The 26,552-nt window shown below is 49.0% G+C and overlaps 1 protein-coding gene across 2 annotated transcripts in view; it reads right to left on the bottom strand.

The window, feature by feature from the left end:
- ALPK3 (alpha kinase 3) overlaps positions 1-12,657 on the bottom strand; it is a 57,445-nt gene extending 44,788 nt beyond the window's left edge. The window contains exons 1-3 of one of the 2 annotated variants that reach the window (XM_032264814.1): positions 12,500-12,657; positions 6,759-6,797; positions 2,889-3,010 (exon numbers count right to left, since the gene is read on the bottom strand). In XM_032264814.1, the coding sequence (XP_032120705.1) occupies positions 2,889-3,010; positions 6,759-6,797; positions 12,500-12,642 (304 nt within the window). In that variant the 5' untranslated portion in view covers positions 12,643-12,657. The remainder of the gene's footprint in view (positions 1-2,888; positions 3,011-6,758; positions 6,798-12,499) is intronic. The other variant, XM_032264815.1, reaches the window with a different exon arrangement.
- Positions 12,658-26,552: the final 13,895 nt, after the last annotated feature.

The raw sequence follows: 26,552 nt of genomic DNA on the forward strand, positions 1-26,552 counted from the left end.
CGTGAAGGGAATCTAAGGATGGCCATTGTGAACCAGATGCAGAGAGATACTGAGGCATATTGGAGCACAGGGACTCAAAGGAGAGCGAGTTCTAGACCTCGCCATCACCAGGCCCTCAGCTGCTGCACTGTCTTCAGGGCCTGATGAAAATACTGGGGCAGTATTCAATCAAGCCGAAAAGTAAACCAAGAAAGGAAGACGTGAGATCCAAGAAGCTGAATTAAACCAGCTTTTAAGCAAACGGAAGACCAGCATCACAGCTGCATATCAGGCCCTAAAAGGCTAGCGGTTCAGATAAAAGAATAAAGAAGAGCTCCAAGAGGGATACCTCCAATCCAAATAACTGCCAGATTACTGACGTCATTCACATTGCAGAATATTGTATTAAGAGGCTGTTAGGAGGTATAAGAAAAATTAGCACCAGACAGCAAAAAAAGAAACAGATGAAAAACTATGGAGAGTGCTGACATTAGGAAAAGCAAAAGAAAAAAATATAAGCATAGCAAACTACAATGTTCAGTTATGAAAAATACTGCATAGGCATAATAAGGTAAACAGTAAATGTTGATTTAAGCAAAAATTACGATTCAACTGAAGCAGGATAGGTAGTCAAGGAAGTAACCATGTCCTCAGGGTATGGTAACCATCGGGGCCATTCAGTCAACACAATAAGCCCCAGCATGAGCATTGCAAAGTTCATTCAAGCAAAGCTATCTCCAGTATGGAATTTCCCATGCAGACAGCAGGGGCATTTTGATTTTACCTGTCCTCAAACTCAGCCTCAGCTCATTGTAATAGTAAAACACGCACCCCTGGGTGGAGAGTTAAGATGCATGGCTCATTAGCAGGGGTGTGATGGCACACACCTGTGGTCCCAGCTACTCATGATGTATGAACAAGTATGTACAGCTACTGTGCATGTGCACCCAGAGGACCATCCAGAACATGCTTACGAGTAAGTAACACCTCTTCCTACCTCCTCATGAATAATCATGTAAGACTCACAGAAAGAGAGTCTCCCTAGGTGCCAGTCTTTGCTGTCTCATCCTCATGAGAAACCGCGCTGAATTTTCTCTCTCAGGGTGTCCTGTGTATTCTGCACCTAACTTTTACGGTATTCTTTTTCCTTTGCAATAAATTGTTCTGTCTCCTTTGCTGTGCGTCTTGTTTAAATTATTTTAAACTAAGAAGACAAGAACCAAGTTTCCATAACAGCCATCAACATAACTATATGAAGAAGGTAAGTTTAGGGAAACAGAGAAAATGATGGTATAATAGAGAACATCTAAACCTGGAGAATTTCACGTATTCCTCAGCATTATGGAAATGTATACATGCCAGAAGAAACAGCTACAAGCTGAAAACAGTTGCTTCTGGGAAGACAACTTGAGAGGAATGAACCGCTATATTTTGAAATATGCCTTTTAGTGTAACTTGAGGTCTTAAATTATGTGCATATATTAATTTGACAAAGTAAAATTTAGTTTTCTTTAAAAAGAAGGATTAAGGACTTTCTAAATTGAGAAAATAGTATGTGCAAAAGCATGAAACTGTGAAAGAACTGAGTTTTTCTAGGAAACAGGAGATGCAGGTGGGAAGCAGCAAGCAGCATCCGATGCCGGAGAGCGGAAACAGTGTCTCCCCTACCAGTGCTGCGGACTTTGGCAATGCATCAGCCTCTTTCAGCTTCCTCCTTGGTAAAATTTGACTGAAAATAGCACTTACTTCACAGGGATTTGTAAGAATTCAATGACAGTGGAATCAAGCAACTTGTGAAATTCATCATGCCATACAAAGGGAAGGGATGCAGGCCCTTCTCTATGTCCTTTGGAGCAGAGAGTGTTCTCAGTCTGCAGCTCAGAGGGTTGAGTAAGGGTGAGAACTGCCCAAGTGAGAAGCTGTTTTCTGGCTGGGGTAAACAAGTCCTCAGAATTAGGGAATGTCACAGCTGGAAACCACCAATGCCTTTGACTTATAGAAACAACAGGCTCTCCAGAGGGAGCCTGGACCTGGGACCTGATGGCTGCACAGCTGGGAGGGGTGGGTACCCATTTGTGGGTCCTGCAGGCCCTGAGGCAGGTCAGACTGGAGTCTCTACTGGGTGGTCTGGGTGAGAGGCAATGCCTGGAACCACCCTCCCAGCGCTCCCACCCACTATCCTCCCCTTCCAAGGAGTATCACTCTGCTTCCCCTTCTACCAAATGGTTGCTTCAAATTCCACCACAGAGCTCAGTGAAATGCAAATAGCAGTCACGAGTTTCTAACACTTACATGGCACTTACTGTCTGTCAGGTACTACTACAAATGCTTTGCATGTATTACTTCATTCAATATCAAATAACCCTACGAAGTGCATCCCATCATCATCCCCACTTTACAGATGAGGCAGATGAAAGGTTATGGAACCTGCTCAGTGACATCATTGGAAAGGGGATGAGCCAGGACCGCAAGCCAGGCACTCTGCCTCCGGGGTCTGCAGTCAGAATCACCACATGCAATTCCCCACTCAGGCTTGAAACTCCCAAGCCTCAAATTATTCAACTATAACATGGGGACACTCAGGGAGATGGCCTCAAAGATCTCTTTCCATTGGAGTATTTTTTTCTTGCAACGAATATCCATTAGTCATTATGTATGAGGGTCAGGAACCTTCACTGAGGATAGGTTCTGAAGAAGAGTAGGGTATACATGAGGCTCCAGAATGGGAGGAGCCAGGGACACCAGCCCTCACAGGGAGGTTAAACTGGAGAGAAAGCTCAGAAAGCAAATGTCACCTCACACCGTTTTATGCGCACAGCCCGCCACGCCACCATGCCCATCCTCACGGCCCCCTTGGACCCTGCTCTGTGTAGAGGCCCTGGCGTGGCGCATACAGGCAGCCTTCTTACCTGTGACAATGCAGGTGAACCTGACGTCACTGTCCTCGGACACAGCCCGGGACTTGAGTGTGGTCTCGAACAGCGGCTGGGTCTCCTCTGTGAGCTGAGCAATGATGGAGCAGAAGGTGCTCCTAGGAAAGGCAAAGAGCTATTCAGAGGTGCCCTTCCCCACAACATACAGCACAGCCTGGCCTTGCCCAAGGCAGCTTCCATCTTACCATGTCTGTCCATCTTCCTGTGGCCAGAGCTCCAGTGCCCAGGCAAGTCTTTCTTCAAGGCAGCCTGTGCCTCTTGGCCAGGCTGGGGCCAGGTATCAAGGGGTTGAATGGAATTCTGGCCCAGACCCATTACAATAGGCAAGCCACTGACGATGGGCCAGGCTCCTGAGCATGCCAGCCTACTAGCCCAAGCGTCCCATCCCCTCGCTGTTTGGGGGGACCTTACTTCACCCTCCACCTTTCATCTCCAGGGACATTGGTGCATGGGGAGACATACACATAAGTACATCAAGCCTCAGAGATGGAGCCCCCAGCATAGCAGAGCCTCCATTCGTGCCAAGAGGGGAAGGCCAGCCAACCCTCCGTGATTCCAGGTCCTAAGAGCACAGGAGTCTCTCCTAGAGCTTGGGCTCAGAAGAAAAGCTCCTACATTTGTGAGTGCGGACCCACAATGGACAAAGAATAAGCTGGCCAAGGTCAGGGGTCCAGACCCAAAGGGGGACTCTCATTCAGAAGGGTATTGGAAAGGAGAGACCCAGCCGAAATGGGGCTGGGAAGCAGCCTTGGAAAGCCAGCTGTGGCTCCCCTGCTTCATCCCGGGATACACGTGCTGAAGGGAAGCACGGCTGGCTGCTCCAGCACCAGCCAGCAGGAGTGCCAAACCACAAACAGACCCACCCCTGCCAATGCCAGAGCTCCGTTCCCTTCTCCAGTCCCGGTCCACCTCCCAGGTTCCAGGAGCATCCATAAGCGCTGAGTCCAGACCAAACTCACCAACCACGCTCAGGGCTTACAGTCTTCTCCTTCCTGGGCCCAGGAAATGAACCACCATGCCAAACCCTCTCAAGGGCCAGCAGAGACACAGTGCGTTCTCAGGTGTGAAGCGCAACCACAAAGCCAGGTTGTGTGGTGCACAAGCCGTGCCCAGCCCTCCTCTCCCTCCCCAGGCACACACCCCCTTGTGAGCAGCAGAGAGGACTGTGAGGGGCAAAGTGAAGACTGTGTTGAGAAAGACACATCATTCAAAGGTGCCTTTCCCTGTGCCTCGGAGGAAGGGATGGTCACACAAGGGCAATGTTTGTCTGTCCATGGCCTCTCTGCCAGGGGCCAGGAGAGTCTGCGGAAGCAGAAGCAAACAGGATCTAGAAACCTACACACTTTGTGGGGAGGAGTTCCACATTCGATTTATCTTTTCTGTGAACATTTTTCTAGACTTGAGTTTGAGGACCGCAGAGAGTATCTGGAATCAAGTCTGGACTAACAGGGGTCCCGCCATGGCTTCACCACAGGAATGCAGACACCTGGGCATTCATGGAGTTGACAAGGGCCCTCCCCAACAAAGATCACCCCAAAAGGGGATCCCAGTCTCTCACGTTCCTTAACATTTGAGCTGGATCTGCAGTTAGACACATTCTATAACACTCCCTACAACGTTCCCTCGCCTGACCCTCATCTGTGCAATAAGCTTCTTTTCCTAAGCCACTCAGAAACAGAGGGTCCTTCAGGGCCTGCACTATCAGTTCCCTGAACACTCAGGAAACGTTATATCTGAAAATGTTTCTTGCTGCTATCATACTAACGGCAGTTTCTGATTTGGGGAAGCATGAAATCTCAACCAACAGTTTCTAGAAACCACCAGGCTAAACATAATCCTACTTCTAGGATTCTGTAATTAATTCAAACCATCCCTAATTATGTCCTCCCTGCATAATTTGAATCCTATCTCATCCATGACCTTGAGCTGCCCGGATCCGGTATTCAGCTTAGGCCCCTGGTATGAAGCCACTCGGACAAGCCTAAGGAAATCATTTCGGCTACCGGATAAGTGAGAAAACAGGGAAACTATGCTTTAAGAAAATTTGCAGAGACAAATGCTCATGCTAGATATTGAACAACGGGTGGTTATTTTATTTCATTACTCTCTTTGAATGGAAAAGAACATAACTTCTCAAACTTTCCACATTAGGTCCTAAGCTATATTAGAAAAAAATGTTTATATTAGAAAACAAGTAACTGCTGACAGCTGTGGCTAGATGAAAGCCCTCTCTTTAGGGAAGTGGGTTTGGGGTACATTTGGAGGCACGGGGAGAGTCACTGTACATACTCTCGTGTTCTGCTGAATGTCACACAGCTTCTCGTTGCCACAAGCTTTCTGTCCCCATCCTCCCAACCACTGGAATGCAGGATGACTCTGCGTGTGCTGCACCCAATCCTCTGGAAAGCCAGGAAGTCCACACATCTGGAAATGGCCTTGTCCAATCCTGACAAGTCCTTCCAACTCCATGACTTCATAAGGATATCACAGACTAATCATGCACCTCTACAGAACACCAGAGTGATTGGTTTCATGATGTTCAGTGGAACCTAACCTTGTCCTTAGGTTAGGTTTGTTTGCCCAGGTCCTCTCCTTTCAACGTTTACCACACTCCACTTGGAATTAGTTGTGATATCCTCAGTTCCACCCATGAGCCACACAGAACAAAGTCTCCTGAGTGTTCATCCCCATCGAGGACCACGGACACAGGAGGTGCTAATCACATCTGTAAACACTGGTCATTCAGAAACCAGTTAGCTATTCAGAAATCTTTCTCTGTGTAAAGAAACTGTACTTAACTCTCCCAAATCTATCGGAGTCTGGGATGATGCCCAAGTGGTGGAAAGTAGCCAGGAAACGTTCCCGTTTGGATTGTAACAGTCAGTTCAGCCAAGGGTAACGAGCTCTCCTCAGCTCAGGAGGCAAGAAGACAGTCATTCAACCAGCAAACCCAGACCGCGAGCCTGCTCAGGCCTTTCCCTGGCTCTGCAGCAGATTCAGAGAATAAGCTACACAGGAATATACTAACGTGGCATTCTCTGACTTGACAGAGTTCATGGTCTTCAGGGATGGGGAGGAACCAAAAGAAAGGGAAATTCAGAGACACAGGAGGTAAAAGGAGAACTTAAATGACTGCAGGAAAAAATTTAAAAGGCAGTTGTCATGGTTAGAAGATAGGCATCACGGCATCACACCTAGATGTGCGGTCACAAAAAACATGGAAACCTAGAATTGGGACCAGACACAGTGGCTTACGCCTGTAATCCCAGCACTTTAGGAAGCTGAGGCAGGAGAATTCCTTGAAGCCAGGAATTCAAGACCAGGGAACACAGTGAGACCCTAGCCAGGCATCATGGTGCATGCCTGTAGTCCCCACTACTCAGAAGGCTGAGGCAGGAGGATCCCTTGAGCCCAGGAGTTCGAGGCTGCAGGGAGCCATTGCACTCCAGCCTGGGCAACATGACAGAGCAAGACCCTGTCTCTAAGAAATAAAAAACCTAGGGTGGGGAAGAGGTGGGCCATATGACAGGATGGGTGGCTCCCTGTTCTGTTCCCGTGGTGTTTCCTAGGGGCACAGAGACATCACTGCAGGCATCTCAGGGACCCCTGCCCATATTTCTATCCCTGAGATCCTGTGCCCATCTCCAGTGGCCCATGCAAGCATCAACTCTGGCCCCTGTGAGAGCCATGTTCACCTGAGTGCCTTCTTACGCACGCCCCACCTGCCCTCCAGCTCTCCCTCACCCCATGCAGCCTGGTTAGTGCACAAGCAGTCACTCAGTGGCCCCTCAATGCCCGGACCCAAGAAAAAAGCAGTCAGAGAACTGTGGTGCAATATGCATTTACCTTCCAGCGCTGGGGTGAGGCAACCGGCTGCTTGATAAGCTAAGCAAAAACAGCAAATGGAATCATTAGGCCAGAAAAGCAAGAAGGAGGTAGGCGAAATCAACAGTCGCAAACTATTAATTGGCCGCCATCTGGGGCCAGAAGCCTTTCTATTAAAAGGGACCAGCTGTCTTAGTTGGCCTGCTCCATCTAGCAAGTGGCCTGACCACCGGACACCAATGTATCTGCAACCAAGAACTCATTAAATGCAGCAGAGACCAGGAAAATGGTTAGGCAGGAAGGAGGCCCCTTGGGGCTGTGCTTGAGGAAGGCGTGTCCCACGCACTTGGGTCACTGCCCCCAGGAGGGAGGCTTACAGCTGCGTGGCATGTTTCCCCACCCCACAGCACGCCAGCTGGAGGGCAGCTCCTGCTTCAATTCTTGGCCTTTGGGAGAAAAGAGCCCCATTCCTGGAAATCCCCTGATAGGCTAGGAGAGAGAGACAGGTGGCTTGGAGAACACCCATCATTAATATGTTAAAGTACGGTTGAAGGGGCCACGCAAGGCAAACCAGCTGGGAGAGCGAAAAAGAAAAAAACAAAGCAGTTAATTCAGCAGGAGCTGGGAGGCATCCAGCTCCACGGTCCACACAGGCGCATTCTGCCTGAGGCCCAGATCCCTCCTGTCTGGGGCAGCTAGGAAGGGCCACTGCGTGGGGCACTGGGATGAGGACCCACACAGGACCGCCCCTTAGTGGAGCTCCAGCCCACTTGCTATGAACCAACTGCTCCCTCTCCCTCCTCCTTTCCTGACACAAAAATCTCCCCAGGGGCCTGGATCCCAGATCCTTGAGAGATGTCAGGGGTCACCCCATCCACACTCACTCCCTGCAGCTGTCCCTACCATGAGAAGAGTTCTCCCTTCCTTATCAGTGGCCCAGCCTGTCCAATGGCGCTCACGGTCCACACCTCTAACCACAAGAAAGCTCTGAGGATCCCATCTCTTCATAACCACAAAACCAAACCCATCCTTTTCCCTAAAACCTGGCTTCACCCCTAACGCCAGGCTCCTGGGTTTGTAGATACCCCCAGCGTTCTCCCAATCTCCGAAGCTCAGAACCTGCCATCTTGTACTACTTCTCCTCCATCCCCAAATCCAGTCCCTCCACAATTCTTGGCTCTTCTTCCCCCTTTCTCCCTAATCTTGTTACACTACAATCTAGACCCTCATGGCTCCACATTTGCTGACCACCTCAACCCCTTCTCCTTAACCCCTCATATAACGCACTTCTCCAGCAAAATGCTGCAGTCCTCCAGTGTAGAGGACACGAGTCTCCAATCCTTGACTGGGCGGGTAGGGCCCTCCCTGATCTACTCACACTCCGCAGTCCCTCTACTTCCCAATGCTCAGGTGCCCCCGCAGCCAGGCCTGTCCCTTATTGGCATGAACAAGTCCTTCCCGGCCCCTGAGGCTTCCCTTTTGTCCTCCCTGTTTGGAAGGCCCTCCCTCCCTCCTCCCGCTCAACTAAATCCTGCCCATCCAGCCTTCAAACCTAGTTCTCGTAGATTCTGTGGCTCTTAGCACAGTGCTGCACAGACAATGGGTATTTAACCGCTGTTCTACAGAAGGGAGAGAGAGAAAAAAAGAGAGAGAGAGGAAGAAAAAGAAAAAGAAAAAAGGAAAGTGGCATGGCGGGGGCCGGGGGAGGGAGAGAGGGCGGGGAGGGAAAGGCATTTTTCAAGCAGGAAGGGTCCTGCCCCCCAGAGGGAGCTGCTGCTCCAGAAAAGATGGAAAGGCGCATGCTAGAGTGCAGCTGCCTCTGCCCAGAGCTCTCAGAATCCTCTGGAGGCTGCGTGGGCAGAGCCTCCCATGGTGCCAAGACACGGGCCCACTCCATCCTTTCCTGACCATAAATTTCCTTTGTCCCTCTCCTTTAGGATTGGGAGATTTCTTCTTCTTTGGGTCTGGACTTCTTCCCTGGGAAGGAGAGGGGGAGAGTTAGCTTTCTAATTTAGAGAGGAAAATGGCAAGTTCCACCTGCGAGAGCCCAGAAGTGAGCTGGGACAGAGGACCCCTCCCCGAGCTCTGCTGCTCCTGGACCAACCTCCTGCTCTCTCTAGGCCTCGCCCTTACATCGTGAGTCAGGTCAGGAGGAACCCTGGGCCAGTGGAGGCGCCTGGTCTCCAGAAGGGGGGAGACCTGCCTGTGCCCTGCTGACTGGGCCACAGCTAGGCTCAGGGCTGTCACGCCAGCGGGGAAGCTCCCCATTTACTGCCTCTGAGGGGGTGCCGAATGAGAAGCATCAAATGTTGAGGCAGAAAGGCTTTAAAGAGTTCTTCATGCCACCCTTCATCTCTCAAAATGGGAATGAATACATAAGCAGAATAGGGAAAAAAAAAAAAAAAAAAAGGTTGGGGGAGGGTTGGAATTCAGGGCCCGGGAAAAAAAGGTCTCCTCGTAAAGGAGTGAGGTTGGGACTGAGCGCAGTGGCTCATGCCTGAAACCCCAGCACTTTGAGGGGCTGAGGGAAGAGGATCCATCGCTTGAGTCCAGGAGTTCAAGGTTGACCTCAGTGATACAGCAAGACCCCATCTTTATAAAAAATAAATAATTAAAAACTAAACTTGGCCGGCTCATGCCTGTAATCCCACACTTTGGGAGGCCAAGGCGGGCAGGTCACCTGAGGTCAGAAGTTCAAGACCAGCCTGACCAACAGGGTGAAATCCCGTCTCTACTAAGAACACAAAAATTAGCTGGGCACCGTGGCAGGCGTCTGTAATCCCAGAGTACTCGGGAGGCTACCTGGGAGACTGAGGCAGGAGAATTGCTTAAATCCAGGAGGCGGAGGTTGCAGCAGTGAGCAGAGATCACACCACTGTACTCCAGCCTGGGTGACAGAGCGAGGCTCCATCTCAAAAAAAAAAAAAACAAAAAAACTAAACTTAAAAAATAAATACATAAAAGAGCGAAGTAGGCTAGAGAAAACCAGAACTGACCACGGAAGCTGGGGGCCTCCATTCCTCCTGACTTTCATCTATTCTGGGACATAAAAGGTCCTAGGACAATCCTGGCCAGACACCTCAGATTCCCTAAAAGCCCTATACAGCCTGGCTGACCCACGCTGAACGGCAGCGTTTGTTTCAAAGCTGGATGTAGTAACATCATAGATTCTGTGACTTCTGAGCCCACCTGGACCAAGAATTCAGGGGCAGGGGCTTCTGGAACTTCTGAGTGTCCGTAGAAGCTAATGAATCATAACCTCCTCTACCCAGTTGTAGCCCCTTAACTTCGCTAGCCTACCCACATCTCGCTGTCCCATAGGGATAAGGTCCCAGGTGCCGGTGACGAAGGGCTGGGCCTACAGTTTGGTGGGACTATCAGCATGTTGGGCCTCTGACCCCAGTGGGCACTGGAAATATTCTTGCACAGACATGGATTGGAAACCCTTTCAGAGCTGTGGGGTAGAGAGAGGTGCATAAAGAGATAGGCTCTGGGCCCTCCACCAAGGCCTGTGGTGTCCACCAGCTCAGCGGTCCATCAGCTCCCCGGGCAGCCCCTCCTCACAGGGGCCCATGAGAATGATGCCTGAAGAGCTCCACAACAGACCCGTGTGAAGGTAAACCCAGAAGATGTTGGAGCCAAGAGTGAGTGGGGATAGAGCTTGCCATTCGGTCAGGACTCTGGCATAGTCAGGGCTCAGCTGGGCTGGAACCAATATAGCTGGCAAAATTCTCAAGGGACTGTGCTTCTCCCTGTCTCTAGAGAGCCCTCCCCACCCACACAAGCAGTGAGGCTGTTCTGAGGGACAGCCAGCAGTGTCAGGTCTCCCTCCAACACAGGTCAGCCCTTGCTAGAGAAGTGGGAATTGCCTCGCCCTCTCCACTCCCCACTGCAGCCCCAGTCACATTCTCCCCATTTTGGCCAAAGGCTTTTCCAGAGACCAGATAAATCTGGCTGTCCTTGTCTCTCAGAACCTCTAGGGGTCTGTGGCTAGCTGGCAGGAGCAGTAAAAAACTCTGCAGGGGCAAAACACAGCCCAAAGTCCAAAGCTCTCTCCCACTCCTCCTGTCCTGCCCCTCCAGGTACCTGATGAAAGAAACTCCTTTTAAGAACATTCCCATTTAGGTCCAAAGGGACTTAAGCCAGCCACCTCTATCCCACCTCCAGCTCTCAGGCTGGCACAAGCTTTACGGCCGTGAGGTGTACAACTAACATTTATCTACCATACAACTGCTCAGCCAGGTAGCAGCACTGTTCCATTCTCCAGCCCTTTTCCTAAGAGCCCAGGTCCCCTGCCCTCCCCATTCTGACAGGTTTTCAAGGTACTCTTTCCTCCCTTCCTCCATTGCTGCTGTCTCCAAGAAGGACCCCACTTCTGCCTCTTCTGTTTGCTCCACTGGTATTGACAAAGGCCAAACACAGGAGGCAAAGCCTAGAGAAGTCACTGTGACAAGTGTGAGGCTCCCACAGGGAGTCAGCCTCTCTAGGGACTGGAATAAATGTCCAAATTTCATCCCGGTTTATCTGTAGAGCCAGGAGTAGGAAAAAGGGGTATTCTTTCCTGGCAGCCTGGGGCCTTGTTGAGTCTGACTCAGTCACTAACATCAGTCCTCAGCTCTGCCACAGACATGTGACACCATTTGACGAGTTTTATGCAGAAACCGGTTCCAGTTACATTTGAACTTTCCCAACTCCAAGGTCAACAGGACTCAGCCAATTCACGAGGAAGTGCCCAGGACTTTTCCTGAATGTCCTTGATGCCTGTTTTTATGCTGCTTTAGGAATGGAGAACAAGAGGTCTCTGGACAGCCTCTTGGAGGAATGGCTATTTTCTGCATAATACACACGCCAAGTTCTCAGGCTATGAAAAACCACTATCTCAACACAAGTCCCCTTGGAAAATAGACTCCAGAAATGGAGGGAAATTGAGCTGCCCGCAGGGAGCAGGAAGTGCCTGTCTCCATGGCAATGCATGTGTCCATGTGTGTCTGTGTGCCTTTGATTGCCTGTATGTGTGTCTGTTGTCTTTGTGTCTTTCTATCTGTGGGTGGCCTGGCTCCTAAAACATAGCTTCCACACCTCTTTAACTCTTGGAAGACCAGCGAAGGGTTCATCAGTTCCACACCTCCCTTGGCATTTCAATTCCCCACACTGGACAGGGCACGTGGCTCCCTTAGAGCTCCAAGTCCTGAATTCCCAGCGTCCCCAGACAGTACCTCTCCCCACCCCACATCTCACCAGCCCCCACTCAAGTCCGGCGAAGACCCAAGTCCTGGGCCCGGAGGAGGAACCTTATTTACAAAGGTTTGTTTCTTCCTGGGGACCCTCCCCACCCTGAGCTAAGCAGCCCCTACTCTGGGCAGCCCCCCAGCACCCCTTCCCTGTCCCCACCAGTGCTCTCCCCCTCCCTTTATGCCAGGGAGGAATTTCAGCCACTCTGGCTTTCCTTATCGCTAGCTGTGGAATCCCAAACCAGGGAGCAGCCGGGTAGGGGCGGGGAGGTAAGGAAAGCCCTCAGGCCCCAGTGAGATCTCCCCAAGTGGAGCCTTTGTCCTCTCTTGAGACTGGCATTGCCAGAGGCCTGAGGCCTGTGGATCATGAGGGGTCTCAAGGGGCCCTGAAGGCCACTCCAGCCCAGCCACGTCCCCAGGCCCTGGGCCTTGGGGCCGAGAGAGCTCGAGGGCGCAGGCCCAGCCCACGCCTCCAGGGGCCAGGCCGCCCTTCCGGGGGCGCGGGACCACCCTGCCCCTCGGTCCACTCACCTGGTCTCGGGTCGCACGCTGAGCAGGTAGCTGCGGCTGGCCGGGCTGGGGATCCACACCGGGCCGTCGTCCTCGCCGTCGCCCGCGGACCCCGACCGCCCGCCCGCGCCCCAGCCTCGGCTGGGGGCCCTCCGCGACCCCATGACGCCGCCCTCCCCGACCACCGGCCCGCACCCGCCGCCGCCTCGCCCTCCCTCCCGGCCCCTGCCCGCCGCCGCCGCTCCCGCCCGCGGCTGACGCGCGCCCCTATTTATAGCCGGTGGCCGTCGTCACCTGCTGCTGTCCCTCCCCCGGCCCGGGCAGCGCGGCCCCGGGACGCCGGGGGGCGCCGGGCCCCAAGTGCCCGCCCCCGGGGCCGGTCCGCGTCCGCCGCCTCGGCGGGCCTGGTGTCGGCGGCGGCGCCCCGTCGGGCGAGGCCCGGAGGTCTCGGGAGGAAGGCGCGGGGGGCCCTGCACTCGGAGACCGGGACAGGCCCCCGCCTGGCGCTCCCAGGACCCGGCTCCCCGCCGGCCGCCTCCGCTGCTCCTGTCCCGTGTTGCAAACGAAGGGTCCGCGAGGCCTGGCCGGGGCCAGGGAGCCAGGTCAACCGCCGGTCAGCTCGGGCCAGATGGCGGGAGGCCGAGGAGCCGCAGAACCGGCCCTCTTCCCGGCACCAGCCCCGACTGACCCTCGCCGCGCCTCGCCGGTGGCTGTTGGTCCAGCACGCAGACGAGCCCGGCCACCTCCATTAGAGGCCCTGGGAGGCGGGAACCCCTGGGGTCTCTCTCTCCTGTCTGCCCCCTCACCCCCAGTGGCTTTCATAGATTAGGGGGTCATTTAACACTTCTAGAATAACTGAACCTCCTTCTTCACTCCTTCAGCCTCCGTTTCTCAGCACCAGAGGGGGAAATGGGCTGAGTCCTGATGCCCAGAAAAATCATCATGCAACAGTTTCCGAGAACTAGTGCCAAGCACGGCCGAAACCTGGTCTAAATATTGGAAATGCCCGCAGACTTTTATCCATCCTTCCTTCTCCTATTTTCCTGAAAGCATCCAGAAAGTACCTGAAGCTCGCTGGCTGTAATTGTTGGACGTGGGAGCAAAGGAGTCCAACCCCTCTGCTTTCCAAGCTGCACCCACCCCACTCCTTTTGGAAACGACTTTCCCCTCCTCTGTATGGTTCCAATGGCAACTACCTTGTCCCCAGATGATCCCAGTCCTGGCTTCAGTTGACTGGCATGAAACTCAAGCCAGGCTATTCATGGTACCCCATCTCCCTGACTATAGACCCTGGTTGTGCCAATAATGTTCTCTAAAACATTTTTAACTGGAATTGGAAAAGAAAACCAGACCCTCTTTGGTGGAAAACTGAGCTGTGAGGCCCCAGCTGTCAGCAGCCCCCTGTTTCCTGCTGTGTGGAGTAAGCCAGTTTACAGTGGCGAATAAGGAAGTCTGCACAGACAGAAGCAGAGATGAAGGGCACAGGGTCCTGCTGGCTTTCAGGTGCCCTTGTTCAGGTGTTCCTGCGGTCCGGCTTTGTCCCTGGCCTTCCTGCAGGTTGGCAGTTCAAATTTTCCTTGGAAACTGTGTACCAAAGAAGTTCTCCCTTTGCTCACGCTATTTCCAGTGTAGGCTTCTGTTGGGAGAAGCATCCTGACCAATATTAAAGTATTCTCTCCTAGTGGTCCCCAATTCATCTCCTCATCACATGTCCCCATTCTTGCTCTTGGCTCTCTGGAGGTGCACAGAATCTTCAGTCATCTACAGGGTAGTCCTTCAAATATTTGAAAACTCACTTGAAGTTTTGGTTCATTTGTGTAAGTCGTGTATGCTGGTTCAAGCAGCAGAGAAAAAAAGGCGTGGGTGGGAAAGCATGAGAAGACCCGTGTTTCAGGTTAGGGCATGGGTGCTAGAGGCAGGGTCGCAGGATCTCTGCCTGTAAAAAGCTCACAGTCTAATAGGTGGGACAGGCAACATACCATGCAGGGGAAAACATACAATTCTAAAACTATGTATAGGGGAGCACCAATGTTTAGAGAAAAGAGTTGTTAGTTCTACCTGGATTAGGACAGTTTTACAAGTGTGGGAAGTAGAAAAGTTCCTTTTTAAAGTTTCCTTTCTTGCTAAAGAATAAGTGTGCTAATAACTTTGTTACACCCTATCCTATGTAGCTATTAGACATGCCATGCTTACAGGCATGTAGTACATTCTACGTCCTTGTACTTTAAACAAGATATCTGTGTTGGATGTACTCAGGCATGTCCCAGCTATCCATGCTTTTACCTGTCTAGAAAAGTTTTAAATTATTAACCAGTCGGGGTTTAGTTTAGATTGTAAAGTCTGGGTCCAGCCAACGGAGATCAGACACAGCAGTAAGGACAACCCCAAATGTGTAAGGGATAAATTTGTCCGTTTTCCTTTGTTCGTTGTGCTCTTAGGCAAGCTGGCTAGCAAGAGTACCTTTCCTGCAGTCCAGGAAGTAAAAACTGCATTGCTGAAAGGTCCTTTGTCTCAGTGCTAATTTTTCTTTGCAGCACTGAGCATCTATGTCCAACCACAAGGAAGAAGGTAAAGCTTGAGAAGGATTTTGTAAATTACATAGATGCTCACCAAGTGGACTGCAATGGGTGAGAGGCAGGAGGCACCGAATATTCCAGATAGAGGGAACAGTATGTATAAAGATATGGGGGTATGAAACAGGCGTGTGCATGTCACTGGAGTACGAAATAGAGAGGATGACGAGGCAGGGGCTAGGGCCTTGGGACCTTACCTAGCACTCTGGGGACTCTGGACTTCCTTTCCAGGCCATTTCCCCTATGACAGTGGATATGGTGCCACTAGTTACCCACTCCATCTTACCAATTTCCTTTTGAAAATGTGGCCCCTGCAGAGGTGAGACCATAGCAACCTACAACTAAATTAGCACCAAAATTAGTGTGGGTCTGGGTTCCAGACATGGTTAACAACTTTCCCGACTGACAGCCAAATTATTTCACTGACTCAGTTTTCATGGAGCCTGTGAGTTTTCAACAAGCAACCCCTGTTCATCAGTCTTCCCCACTCCTAAAGTCTTATTATCCTACATACAAAATCTTACCTTTTTGGTTTAAGTTAAAGCTCATCTTCCTATTCTTACACTTCCTTTCCACATTGTCTAGATCTTTTTAAATTCTGCCCATCATCTAGTGCTAACCTACAAGTTAATCTATCCTTCCCAGCATTTTTTTAAGAGAAAAAAAAAGTGGCTTTTTTTCTCACTATGTTGCCCAGGCTGGTCTTGAACTCCTGAGCTCAGGCGAGCCTGCTGCCTCAGCCTCCAAAAGTGTTGGGATTACAGGCATGAGCCACCACGTCTGGCCAATATTTGGAGCCCAGCTTCCTGCTCTCTGCAAATTTAACAAGCAGACTTTCTCTGTCTTCAACCAAGTTCGTGATAGGGGCCGAGCTGAGTAAGGAACGTCAAGGCACTCAGGGTTGGAGAGGTCAATAATGTCTTCCTCTCCAAGCTCACAGTCTAACAAGAGAAAGAGGACGTGGAAAGTTGTGTGCATCCCAATCAAATACCCACCACTTGAACCTCCTTGTCTAACAAGGACTAGGCTAGGAGTCCAGAGGCTGAGCAGCTGTGTGACCTTGGCCAAATGTTTTGCCATCCCTGAGCTTTAGCTTTCTCTTCTGTAAAATGGAGTGGGGCATTCCATTTATGATCCTGAAGGTCACAGCTGTTCATTCAGCAAGTATTTATTAACTATTATATGTGAGGCATGATGCCAGGTGCTGAGGGTAGAGAGATGAATAAGTTATAGTCTCTGCCCTCAAGAACGTCTCAAGCCTGAAGAGAGGACAATTAAAACAGAATCATTACAAATCCTGTGATAGAGGTTTGTACATGGTGCTGAAAGAGCACAGAGGAGCACGTGCCTTGGTTCTGCATTAGGAAGTAATAGTGGCCAGGCAAAGTGGCTCACACATGTAATCCCAGCACTTTGGGAGGCCAAGGCAGGAGGATTGCTTGAGTCTGGGAGTTTGAGACCAGCCTGGGCAAGACAGTGAGATCCCATCTCCACAAAAAAATTAAAAATTAGCTGGCCACACATCTGCGGTCCTAGCTACTCAGGAGGCTGAGGTGGGAGGACGTGAGCCCAGGAGTTGGAGGCTGCAGTGAGCCGTGATTGCACCACTGAACCCAAGTCTGGTGACAGAGCGAGACCCTGTCTCAAACAAACAAAGCAAACAACGCAGCACAAGGCAGTCAGTGTTTGCCATGTACTGAAGAAGCACTGTAGGAATTTGTTATTGGTGCCAGGATCCCTTCTCTCATTATTTTGAACTTCCTGGGGCCCCAGAATAAACTGGGTCCTTGTAGTAGGAAAATCTTGGGCCTGTTTTTGTGTTAGTGAACACACGGCAACAAAGGAAGCTGCCCCCTGTTAGAGAATGGCGGAATCTCCGAGGACACTCAGACCCAACTAGGCCAGCCCCTCTCAACAAGGTCTGAATGATTTTGAACATGCCTTTTATTTTAACTTAGTTCTGTCCCTTCCCCCTCCTACCCAGCCCCCTCTCTTCCAGGGCTAACAAAACTCCAAGGGGACAATCCACCCTCCTTTGAAGCACTGGCCATGCCATGCGTTACCCAATCCTTAGCCCCAATATTATTAGCCATCAGGACACCATTCCACATTCCCCTTGACCATCCACCTGAACTGATGAAAACCAATGGTCACCTCACATGGAGTGCACCCACAGTGGGTTCTGGTCCCCTACCATCATCCTAGCCTCTCTGATGACAGCCAACACCCTGGCAGAGGTCCAATGACCCTGTCTTCACAAAGAACTTCACCCTCACTTCCCTTTCACATCTCAAACACCCACCACTTGAACCTTGTCACCGGGAATTTTTCTACCTCTAAAATGTCAGCTCCCCTGTAGCCTCTATGCTCTTGAACTCCTTCCTGGCTCCAACCCCTCCTCATCCCTATACACACATGAACACAGTGCAAAGTGGACAATAACTTCAACTACTCCTTCTTTAGGGAACTCATTGCACTTGCCCTTGGCCCTCTGCTAAGTTTACCTGGCAAGTTCCTAACCTGGAATTGGGTTGTGGGCTTTCTGTTCCAGGGTTGGCCAACATTTCTGGTTTCCAGCCTAAGTCCAGGCTCGGGAAGCTTGGCAATCCTTTTACATTCTCCCAAGCTGAACTTTTCCTTTCCCTCCAGCAACTATTCCAAAAAAGATTACAATCTCCTTTTGCCTTCCTCACTTGCAGTGGTCAACTGTTCCTTCAAAATACAGAGAAAGTGAGACCACTGGGCAAGGACATCTACTTTAAGGACAGGTTGTCTGTATCATCCGTGGTCACACTAACCTCTGCTGCCTATGTTTTCTTCCTTTCCAAGCCTCTCAAACTGCCGGCCTTCTCAGCAGCCTTACTCTAAAAGCTCTCTGCCTCCCCTGCCAGGCCTCCTTCCCTCTCCCCACTGCCTGAGGATGATCAAATGTTTGCTTATCTCTAAAATGTTTACCCTTTTTTTTGTTGAGACAGGGTCACCCAGGGTCACTCACTCGTCACCCAGACTGGAGTGCAGTAGTGTGATCATGGCTCACTGCGGCCTTGACCTCCTGGGCTCAAGTGATCCTCCCCCTCAGCCTCCCAAAGTGCTAGGACTATAGGCACACACCACCACACCCAGCTAATTTCTTTTCTTAAATTTTTTGAAGAAACAGTGTCTCCCAATATTGCTCAACCTGGTCTCCAACTCCTGGGCTCAAGCGATCCCCCTGCCTCGGACTCCCAAAGTGCTGGGATTACAGGTGTAAGCTACCACGCCCTATCAGCCCCGCCTTCACTTTACTACCAAACTTCTCCAAAGAGCCCAAGGAGCCAGCCACAATATCAAGCAATAATGGGTTAACAGAACTGGGTTATGAAGTTGCAATCATTAGTCTCCCGAACAAGGTGGAAGCAACCCAATGACCAGAGCTGAAACATAAGGTCAGAGCCAGCCCACCCAAAGGCAGTGGCCAGATGCCAGTCCCTGAGGATTAACATGGAGCACCCAGGAGCCAGAGTTGGTCCCTAGGCCTGGGACAGAGAGAGACTAAGGGGAGACACATGTGGTCCTATCTATGTGGAGGAGAGGAAATGGGCGGCAGGGACTGATCCCAGTTGGCAGGAAGGGCCATCATTAAGTACTCCCTATACCTCTGTCCCCTTCCTGCCACTGCAGGGCCTCAGCACTGTCTAGACAACCCTGGTGGAGGGGCCCTAGCCTGTGCCTGCACGTTTCCAAGGAGTGGGAATGTGCTACTCCCCCAAGCAGCCCATTTCATTTTCAGGCAGATTTCCCTTTTGTCCTGAGTCAAATTCTGCTCTGGAGCCACACAGAAGTCGAGACGCCTTTTTGATATGCGAGCCCTGCAAAGATGTGAAAATACTGATCATGAAATATCTCTTTTCTTGATGAAACATTAAGTTCCTTCAACCACTCCTTGAACGAAATGGCCCTGAGAGCCTCAGGCCATGCCAGATGTTCCTCTCTGGATGCAGCCACTTTGCCAATGCTTACCTCAAATTACTGTCCCATGAATGGTCACACTTCCCACGTGAGCTTTTGAGGACAAAGTAGAGTACAGTGACCATCACCTTCATTCTGGTCAGAAGACTTCCAAGGTCTTATTTTGCCTCTCTAGCACTCATGTGGACTCGTGCTGAGGTGCCCTTTCCACAAGCTGTGACACAGGTCAGGGGTCACTGAAAACTTGCTTATGAAGCATCAGTGGCTTGCACGCCAGTCCTCAAAGCTCCTCAAACCACATCTCAATGCGTGTCATTAACAGCATCGTAAATTAATCAAATACCTATCCAACTCCTTCAGTTTCCTCTATTTTTCCTTCTCTTGATTCCACTCATTCTAAAGTCTTAGCTCTGAGTTCAACAAAGCCCAGTTCTTTCTGCTGATCCTGCCCTCCCGTGGGAACTCACTGCCTTGTGCTGCAAGCGCCCCTTCCTGCCAGCTGGTCTGCAGGGCTCTTTGCTGCTTGTCTCACCTCCCTCCAAGAGCTGCCACAGCTCCCAGCTCAGGCAGCTGAGCCTCTGTTCCAAAAGGGTGGACACTCCAGGTCCTGCCGCTCTGGGATGAGCTGGCCACTCTGGCATGCTTCTATCCAGGGACCGGAGAGCTGTGTGGCCACAGCTGCGCTTGGGTAAATGGACACCAATTAAAGGATTACTGGCAATGAGAAGTCACTCCCGATTCTCATTTGATTGGAAAGGGAATTTGGGACTCAAGGATAGAGCTGCCACAGCCAAGTGTCTTCCCCAGCCCGCCTGCTCCGATTCCATGCAGGACAAATCTAGGCATGTCCCAAAATAAAGCAATCATTAGATAAGAGGGTGTGTGGTCAGGAGCCAACAATTAGTCTGTTGGGCCCAGGATATAAACTCCACATCTTCAAGGGAACCTAGAAAAGACTCTTCCCAGCCCAGGCCTCTCCCAGTCTTCTCCCAAGGTTAAACTACAGGTATTGATCAACTTACCACCTATGCAACTTACGACCATTTGACTTTACGACCACAATCGCTAGCCACGACTGCTCCGCGTCTGGCAGCGCAAACGTTGCCCAGCTGGGCATACGACAGTGCGGACCAGCTTCCGGCAGCACTACCATCTCCGTGTGCACCATTTCACCTGTACATATAGCCTACTCAACTTACGACCAAATCGTGTTACGACCGGTCCGCGGTCCCGACCGTGGTCGTAAGTCGAGCACTAGCTGTAGTCTTTTTCCTCCCTTTCAAGTCTTTGCTTTTTTCCAAGGAACTCTTTGAATCTCAGTCCTCCTTTTCCTCAACAGCTATATCTTCTCATTCCTTAAAAAAATGTTAATACTGGCCGGGCGTGGTGGCTCACACCTGTAATCCTAGCACTTTGAGAGGCCAAGGCAGGTGGATCATCTGAGGTCAGGAGTTCAAGACCAGTCTGGCCAACATGGCAAAACCTCATCTCCACTAAAAATACAAAAATTAGCCAACTGTGGTGGTGGGAGCCTGTAATTTCAGCTACTCGGGAGGCTGAGACAGGAGAATTGCTTGAACCCGGGGGGTAGAGGTTGCAGTGAGCCGAGATCACACCACTTCACACCATCCTGGCCAACAGTGAGATTCTGTCTCAAAATAAATAAATGAATACAAATTTTAAAATGTAATACTTCCGGGGAACTGCTGCCACAATTGCTGCTCACCCAAAGGCTGCCGTTGACAAATCAAGCCACTATCTCCCTTTTGAGTTCACCAGCACCACTTCTGTCTCTCCCTGTCTTAAAAATGCACTGTTTCCAGGTTCTAAACTCTCGTCTGTTCAAATTATTCTGCCTTCTCCTCCACAAATTTCTATTCCTTTTCCCACCATCACCTCCCCACCCAACTTCCATTTCTTCTCCTTTTCCCCATTTTAAAATCATATCAAAACCCTTCCTCCACAGGCAAAGAGCTTTTTTTTTTCGAGACAGAATTTCACTCTTGTTGCCTAAGCTGGAATGCAATGGTGCGATCTTGGCCCACTGCAACCTCCACCCTCAAGGTTCAAGTGATTTTCCTGTCTCAACTTCCCAAATAGCTGAGATTATAGGTGCGAGCCACCACGCCCGACTAATTTTTTGTATTTTTAGTAGAAATGGGGTTTCACCATGTTAGCCAGGCTGGTCTCCAACTCCTGACCTCAGGTGATCTGCCCACCTCGGCCTACCAAAATGCTGGGATTACAAGCATGAGCCACCATACCCAGCCAAAGGGCTTCTTAGAAAGCAGCACCTACCCTCTTCTTCAGATACCAAGAATATTCAGCCCTGTTATGCACAATGGATCTTAGGGGAAAATTCTAAGCAAATTGTTTCATGGACTAAAAAGCCCACAGAAAAGTAGGGATTATGTGTGTCCCCTGTACTGTAATTGAAAGGGGAGACCTAGAATCAGCAGGGCTTCCAAGTTTAATGAATGCCAGATTGAAGAGGAGCTTAATCACTCTCTTCAAACATCAAATGCATCATCTACTATCCCCATTTTCATACAGAAGTGAGGCAAAGCCCACAGGATTAAATCTGAGATCTGATAGGTCTGTACTTGATTTCAGCCAAAAGGCCAAGAAGCAAAGTGATTCAGCAGATCTGGATGAACACTCTACGTATTATCCCACACCCATTCATGAAACATGAGGGTGCTGCAGATCCACTGTGACTTGGGTCCTCATTGTAATGGAAGCTTCTCCTGGTTAGAATGGATTTACATGGCTTTATCACATCCTTCCGCATCCCTTTTCCTTATGGTCAAAGTATTTGTTGATTTTAGTATTCATGCACTGAAACCTCAATTTAAATCTGTAAATGGGTGTATATATATAGATATAAAATAAGAGCATTTTTAAAGGCCAATGTGCGACACAATGAACCAACTGAAGAATTCACCTGTACCACAGACCCTAATGAAAACATGCCTGGTCACAAAAGGATTTGAAGATGCTTGGAAGTTACAAAGTAGACAAAGTTCAAACTTCAAAAGGTTTGACAAAAGAAAAAAAAAAAAAAAAGCAAGGTACAATGGCTCACACCTGTAATCCCAGCACTTTGGGAGGCCAAGGCAGGAGGATCCCTTGAGCTCAAGAGTTCAAGACCAGCCTGGGCAATATAGCAAGATCTCATCTCTAAAAAGACAATAACAAAATTAGTCAGGCATGGTGGCACACACCTGTAGTCCCAGCTACTTTGGAAGCTGAGGTGGGAGAATCAGTTGAGCCCAGGAGTTCGAGGTTATAGTGAGCTATGATTGTGCCATTGCACTCCAACATGGGTAACAGAACCAGACCCTGTCTCTAAAAAAAGAAAGTAATAAAATTTTAAAAGTTATACAATTTAGGATGATTAACAATGATGAGATTTTTAAAAGAAACAGGTACACATAAAGAGCTAGAATTCTATCTGAAAAAGCATGAATCTAATGCAAACTGAAAAACAAATAAATGTAAATAAAAGTGATAATGCTGAAGAGCTGAGTAGGAGGGACCTTTCCCATTTTTATATATATCTAGGTCAAAAGTAAACAAAAAAATTAAGCAAGAGGAAATACAAGTTCTTGCCTTTAGGAAGGTCTATTTTGACGTGAACGTGTACAGAATGGGAAGATAAAAATCAAGATCCACAGAGATATAAACCAACCCCATCATTTGACAGATAAGAGAACTAAGGCCAGGAGAGACCAAATGATGGTCACTTACAGAAATGAGACTGCACCCTAGGGTATCTGCTTACGATTATGACAATGGCCTTCTCCATTCCATCATTCTTCCAGTGAGTTTACCCAAGAAAAAAATAGGGCTAAACTCCCAAGGAAATAATTCTGCAGAAGCAAAAAGCTCTATGCCCAGGACTCTTCACTGCACTGACAAAGTAGAAAATTTAAATGTTGAACAGGAGATTATTAATTATACTGATTTGGCATGATGAAAGTGATTACAGTTATTAGAAATGATGACTTAAAGGCTACGTAGAAACAGGTACTGGACATTTTTCATGTTCAGTGGAGAAAAGTAGGGTACAAAATGAGAGACAGTATAGTATCTGTCACCCCTGAGTGTGAACTTCAGCTCTGCCGCTTATTAGCTCCATGGCCTTAAGAAAGTCGTTCGACTACTCTGAACCTCAATTTTATGGCCTCCAAAAGAATAGTATTATGTATCTTGCAGGATTGTTATGAAACTAATTTGAGAATAATGTCTGCCAAATAGAAATGTTCAATGTTAACCACTACTACTATCATCATTTTACTATAAATTCAATTACCAATGTGCTGAGTAAGAACTGGAAAGTGATAGGCAAAAATGAAAACAACCGCAATGGTAGAAGGAAGAGATTTATAAATATGTGTGCTTTTTAATTTTCTCTAAAGTGTTACATCATTTTCCAATAAAGAAAAACGCATTTTAAGTAGGAACCCGAAAAAACCCCTTACTTGGGACCTGAGGTCCTAGTCTCGACTTTTTCCTCCAAGGGCCCAAGGCTTCCTGTGCCCCGTTCCTGTGGCATCTGCTGGAGAAGGTGAATAGTATTCTGAACGCCTTAGTCAGGGGGACACATTCTAGAATCTAGAAGGTGCTGTCTTGATTAGATCAGACCCCGAGAGAACAGCTGTGGCTACCAGTTGAATCAGATCCATTCATTCATGCAGGCATTCGCTCACTCATCCATATACTTTTTGAACCACTATTATATGCAAGGAACTTTTAAAGAATTACTCTGACCCAACGTATGAATTTGGAATAATCTCCAAAATACTATATAAGAGAAGAAAGCAAGCTTCAGAACACTGTATATAGAATTCTACTATTTGTATTAAAAATAGATATATAAATATACATATTTATAAACTTGTAAATGCATAGAATTGCTCTGAAAGGATACACAACATATAGATAACAGTGATTAACTCTGGAGAGGGGACTAGAGGCTGACCTCCATGGGGAAGTTTACTGTTTACTGTATACTCTTTTGTATTGCGGAATACAATTGTATTTTTTGTATTGTGGAATGTCTTACCATGTATATGTATTAATTTTTCAAAACAAACAAACAGAAAATAAAAGAAATTGCCTGGTGCTGAATATACAGCGGTGAACGGGGCAGAGGTTCCTCAGTCAGTCTTGGGGAAGGCAAAGTGTTGAGGTTACTGGGCCACAATTGTTAAATTTTTTAAAACCAGACTGTTTACGTAAGTTAAGGGGAAAGTTCTTTCTACAACCATTAGCTTATAGTAATTGAGCATATCATTTTACAGAGATAAAGCAGTTAGAAAATAAATACTAAGTAATTTGTCAAGTCTTAGAGTGTATTAAATTGTAGTTTCTACAAGGGTAGGGATCTTATCTGTTTAATTTGATCAATAGAGCCTTCACTGCAGTATAGTGTGAAGATAAATGCTTGTTACAGCAAGCATTTTCTGATGATGACAAATGATAGCACAACCATTAAAAAAATCTTGAAAAAGAAAAGACCAGAAGATACTGGACTCTGAGGGAACCATGCGTTCCCTGTGAGGGTTAGGCAATCTTTTCTAGACAGTTCTCAAAAAATGATGGTGTTCAAATGGCAAGGTAAATCTCAATGAGAATGAAAGGTTGTAGAGACACCACACGTGTTTCGGAATGTCACAGTGTGATGCTCAAGGCCCTCCTTGGGGTGACAAGGCACAGATGGACTCCAAAGAGAACCTGGCACTTGGAGGGGCACCCCAACTACAGAAGTAGGAAAGCAAACGTCTGGAAGGCTGCACACCACTGACAGGCTGGCAGCCTGTCAAAGCAGTCTTAGTCACTGAGGAGCACAGGGGTTGACAGCTTGACTCAGCACCATCACTACAGGTAGCCACTGCACATGGTTTATAACCTCTATGAGCCTCAGTTCTCTTCTCTGTAAAATGGAGGACAACTGTGAGATCTTTGTGAGGATTAAAGGAGAGAATCACCAGAAAGCGTTCAGCAAGATGCTGGACACACAAGCAGGGCTTAAACTGTTATCATCATCACTCTCACTAAATAATGGCTAGGTGTCCTGGGCCACTTCATAACTGATAATCAGCATCCAAGTCCAAACAGCAGACAAAATGTGCTCCACCCTCCATGCCCGAAGGTCATGCAAAGATCTCCCCACATACATATAGTGTTTTATAAACTAGAAAACACTTTCACATTCATGAGCTCACAAAAGGCTGTGAAGCCAGTTGGATGGGAATTACTAACTCTATTGTGAAGAGGAGGAGACAGTGAGGGTAAGGGATTTGTTAAGAGCTGGTTAAAGGCAGAATCCAGGCCAGGTTTCCACTCCCAGGTTTCCCAGGGAGTGGCTCAGCATTTTTCCAACTCATGCTCTTCCCAGGAAAGAGATGTATATCTGGGGTCAGGTATACATACAATTCCACCGTCTCTGCCTGCTCGCCAGCTATCACGGTGTCCGAGCAGGAAGGGACTCAGTCAGTCATTTCAAACCCTTCTATCAGCCTCCTCTGGAACCTGTTCCTGTGAATGGACCCAGGGTACACGGATGGCTCCCTGCAACTAGAATTAGGGATGGGACAACAGCTACAGCACAGCTAGCTCTGGCTTTCCAGGTAGCTGGAAATAGGCCTGGATTGCCCCCTGCCAGTGTGGAAGGCAGGGAGGTAGAAACCTTGCCAGGAAGAACAGTCATTAAAAGGGTGCAGACGGTGAGAGTCTCTCCGAAACTGAGGCAACCTTTCCCACTGCCATTAGCATTTCCACTAAAAACGTGGCATTTGATAGAGGGGGAAAAAAATGTATTTTTTTTTCAGTTGTGAAAAGGTCAGGCATATTTATCTGACTTAATAATTTATAATTGATATTTAATGCCTCCTTGAAAGATGACCTCTATGAACGCAGCCAGCACCCTCTTCCCTCTACTGCGCCAGATCCCGCTGGGCCCAGTGCCCTGCCACCTGGGTTAGAAGTCAGAGGACACCTCCACACAGCCTGCTCCTCGTGCTCGGGCGGGCCCTGACTCCACCATCACTGAAAAGACAGCCAGTCCCCCAAGTCTAATCCCAATTCTGCCACATCTGAGTTCTCTGTGGCAGCGGCAATGCTGTAAGAAATAAGAACGCTCTTGAATGCTATAAGAAAATTATAAAATTCCTCTTCTCCATTCCCTTTTCCCTTCTTCCCAGTAAGTGGTTCTCTTAGGTTGAAAATCATCTGAAGGAAAGATGAAGGTGCCCAGAAAATTTCAACAGGCCCTAAAGCCAATGCCACTAGCCCGGGGAGACCTTGGAGGTGACTTGACTGTTATGGAGCCCTCCCCTTCGCCTTCAGAAGGTCTCTAGAGAACTAAGAAGTCCAAGGCTCCTGGTTTCCTAACCACAAGCTCCAGAATCTAGAGAAGACCTTCCTTAGACAGTAGGAAGTCTTGTCATCCCTCAGAGATGGAACAAACAGGGGAAGTCTGGGAAAGACCCTTGGGTGGAACAGGGTGGGGCCAGGCTCACTTGGAGAGGAATACAAGAGCCTACCTG

The sequence above is a fragment of the Sapajus apella genome, unplaced genomic scaffold (genome assembly GCF_009761245.1).
Source record: "Sapajus apella isolate SASKATOON/1434 unplaced genomic scaffold, GSC_monkey_1.0 scaffold147, whole genome shotgun sequence".
In the NCBI taxonomy this organism is placed as follows: Eukaryota; Metazoa; Chordata; class Mammalia; order Primates; family Cebidae; genus Sapajus; species Sapajus apella.